We start from the raw sequence: 3,549 nt of genomic DNA, 5'->3' as shown, positions 1-3,549 counted from the left end.
AAAGACTTCATTATCGAAGTCTGTGAATTTTCCTTTTTCTCCCTCTGTGGCCCTAATATTCTATCATTTTATATATAGCCTTATAGTCTATGGGAAACTGTAAATTATCTAATGATAGCAACATCATCTAAAAGTCATCATTTATCCAAAATGATTGAAATTAATGATCACAAACGTTTAAACAATGACAGTGGGTCTAATTATATGTGATAACAATGTATAGTGTGCAGTGAAATAACTATTGGTTTCCGTTTGTGGTGACTGCTGACTGACATAAGGGATGAGATAAAATAAATCCTTGAATTTAGCCTGGTCTGGAGCAGGCTAGCTCCACAGAATAAATCTCCATGGTAATTTATACCATAACATCCTACCGCCATCTAATCCAGCTTTCGTGCAACCGGATCACCAAGATATCCCGGCTTAATCCCTTATCCTAGTTTTGTGCAACAGGCCCCAGGTCGGAGCAGCCCAAGAAGATAAATGTATTGTTAAAACATAGTTCATGGCTCAGAAGTCGGATCTCCTGCAGGAGCTCTGCAGCGTTCCTAACATTAATCTTTAACTGTGTTTTATGGTGCTTAACCTGACCCAATCGTAACCAGTTATCTCTGGTTTTGAAATTTTAATATTTACCATAGAAACGCGTAATCCGCGATGTGGCCTAATGACATCTGGAGAAACACATTTTTCAAGAAGCAGGTGGGCAATTATTATTCCACCATTAAGTCAGTTTGGCTGTTTTTCAAATTACCCCTTATTTTTCTGTGCCTAAAAATAAGGTGCAAGTGGGACCTCTTCTTTGCTCACTCTCTTTGGCGGCCGCTTTGCCTTGAGAGCAGGCAATGTATCCTGGGAAGGGAAGTTTTATTTTCTGTATCAGTTCATTAAAACGTCTCTCAGCTCGTGTTGTCATTGATGTGAATGGTTAAACTAACACCCAGTTATATAGTCACAGTGCCAGTCCTTCGCATAACAACAATAAATATGCAATTAACTACTAATTTGTACATTCCAAACCAAACCAACATTTCTTTCCCATATTTGTCACAACCAGGAAGTACTGAAATGTCATATGACTGTAGAAAAATGGCCGCGGTGCAGTGGTAAGATGCTGTTTTCTTATTGTAAAAACACCCTATTATCAGCATAAATCATGTATTATGTTGTTTGAATTGTGCAGATTTTGAAGACGTGCATGCAGTAAAAATGTATGTACCGCAAGTATGTTTAAATAACCGTCTGCAATGAAATGACAACTTTTTTGAAGGTTTTCAACACAGCATTATCAGTAAACAGCAACATTGCCAGTTCTTTTCATGGCTGTGGCTTTAAATCAAGTGGCTTCTTCGGCTATGGTTTGGTTGCAGTTTAGCAAAGACTATGGGGATGTGTCATACTGCACAGATTTTGGAGCATTCGGCTAGTATAGATTTAAATGTAGTAAATACCCGAAATTAAATGTATTGAAAGGGAACAGATGGAAGTGAAGGCCCAAAAACATAACTAATTAAATAAACAGTTGTCTATAGCCGCTGAACTCAGAATCCTCAATCTGTCAATGTAAACCCACATGGTGACTGTCAGTGGAAACCACAGATTTGTCTGCTGTGTAACCAGGCGTTCCCGCGGGCGCAACTATGAGGCAGAGCTGCAGAAGTGTAGTCCTGAGGTGTCGCCAGTCGAGTTTGGAGACTACCACCCCCTCAAACCAATCATGGTATCAGTGTCCTCCTGCTGTTCAGACTAATCACTGTCACCTGTACAGTGCATGCAAGCAGTCAGAGACATGTCAAAAAACATCTCTGACACCACATCCCACCATAGTTTCAACACGTTTTGTTATGCCACAGAAATTAACATACAAACACATTGCTATAGTCCTAATGGCCCTTTAACAGCTCTGACCTAACCCAATCCACTTCACTCAGGTGACAGATACAAAGAACCGCCGTGGGGCTCGTAAAGGCAGCACCTCTTCCTCTTCCTCCTCCTCCTCCTCGGCAGCCCCAGACCCCCTCAGCTCCATGCTGGACGGCACTGACCCCCTGTCCATGTTTGCAGCAGCCTCAGCCAGTGAGACCCCAGCCATGTCACACAGTGCTTCCACAGGGGTCAGTTCATACTGTACTGCTCTCACTGATATTTAGAAGAATGCACCAAAATTTGAAACAGTAGCTATTGGCAGCTTTATTGCACAATCTCTGTACTGAGCACTAGAAAATACAGTGGAGAAATATGATACCCTGACTTGATTCTTAAGATAAGATGTTGTGCTTCTAGGACCTGAGGAGGAAGAAAGAGAAAGAGAAAGAGGAAGAGGTGGTAGGACCAGATTTTGAGCCCTGGTCAGCTAAACGAGGAGAGATCCTGGCCAGGTTCACCACCACCGAAAAACTCTCTATTGTGAGTTGTTCTCCATTTTCACACCAACAACTAAGCTGTTCTGCTACTATGAACTAAACCATGGACGTTGACTTTATCAGGCTTTGTGTCATGCTTTACTGGATAGAAGTCTAATTCACTTATGTTTGTCTTCACAGAATCTGTTCATGGACTCAGATAGAGGTAAAGAGCTGTGTTTCCTTTCAGTGTAACCTCCTGAAAAACTTGCTTAAAAGCACATTGTACAGTCAATATGATTATGCAGTGTGCCTTTAAAATTCATCAGTATTTTATATGACCTAACGTTAGTAGAGACCGGGTCCGTAACAGCCTTTTTCATTTATAACCACCTGTGCATTGGAAAAAAATTAAAGGTGCTGCAATTGTTATATTTATATTGGCAATGGATCAAATTACCATGTGGATCTGGAAGGGATTGCTTGTAGCCACAAACCATCATATAATTATAACATATATTTTCCTCAGGAGTCATTAGAGACCAAAACAGAGCTAAGAAGAGAGTGAATACTGGACTTACATTCATCATGTTGATAAAGCACAGCTCCAAATAAATGCTAATGGTGCTCTGTACCTGCTAGATTTGTAAGTTGAGAACTGTTTAACACATTAGCCATATCAAATTTATAAGATGATTTATGTTAAATGTTGTGTTTGCAGCCTGCTGTGCTGCCCCAAGTGGCAAAAACAATCAGTCAGTACTGTGTTAGATAGTCAGTACAGAGACTAACAAATCAATTTTGCGGTCTCTGTAGGAAAAGCTCCTGGTCCAGGATCCTCAGCTGTTTCAGAAAAAGTTCGCACTCGCCTGGAGGAGCTGGATGATCTGGAGGAGGTAGGATTTTGTCCACACAGATGTGTCTGTATACATGCTTCTGCACATCAGAATGGGTCAAGTGTGGTAATATGGGGGTTAGAGGAGCGCCTGCTCTCCTGACGCTATAAGATTCCCTGAATTAAATTGGTGACCAGATGTTCTGTTATTTGTGTTTATGTGCATACACATATAGTATATACATTAAAAATACTTCATCCAACTGCATTGGTCCATAAATAAACTGCAAAGTCCCTGAGCACTGTAGATTTGAATTTTAGCTACTGTAAACAGAGTGAACCAGAGCAAGGATATATTTTGGACCTACATAT

The 3,549-nt window shown here is 40.7% G+C and overlaps 1 protein-coding gene across 1 annotated transcript in view; it reads left to right on the top strand.

The window, feature by feature from the left end:
- The first annotated feature begins 950 nt into the window (after positions 1 to 950).
- vps35l (VPS35 endosomal protein sorting factor like) overlaps positions 951 to 3,549 on the top strand; it is a 10,800-nt gene continuing 8,201 nt past the window's right edge. Inside the window, exons 1-6 of the mRNA XM_020620350.1 lie at positions 951 to 1,106; positions 1,621 to 1,720; positions 1,932 to 2,114; positions 2,284 to 2,406; positions 2,544 to 2,568; positions 3,159 to 3,238. Of these exons, the coding sequence (XP_020476006.1) occupies positions 988 to 1,106; positions 1,621 to 1,720; positions 1,932 to 2,114; positions 2,284 to 2,406; positions 2,544 to 2,568; positions 3,159 to 3,238 (630 nt within the window). The 5' untranslated portion in view covers positions 951 to 987. The remainder of the gene's footprint in view (positions 1,107 to 1,620; positions 1,721 to 1,931; positions 2,115 to 2,283; positions 2,407 to 2,543; positions 2,569 to 3,158; positions 3,239 to 3,549) is intronic.

Source organism: Monopterus albus, unplaced genomic scaffold (assembly GCF_001952655.1).
Source record: "Monopterus albus unplaced genomic scaffold, M_albus_1.0 scaffold236.1, whole genome shotgun sequence".
Classification (NCBI taxonomy): Eukaryota; Metazoa; Chordata; class Actinopteri; order Synbranchiformes; family Synbranchidae; genus Monopterus; species Monopterus albus.
The sequence above is the reverse complement of the archived record's forward strand: the minus strand, read 5'-3'. Positions and strand labels throughout refer to the sequence as shown.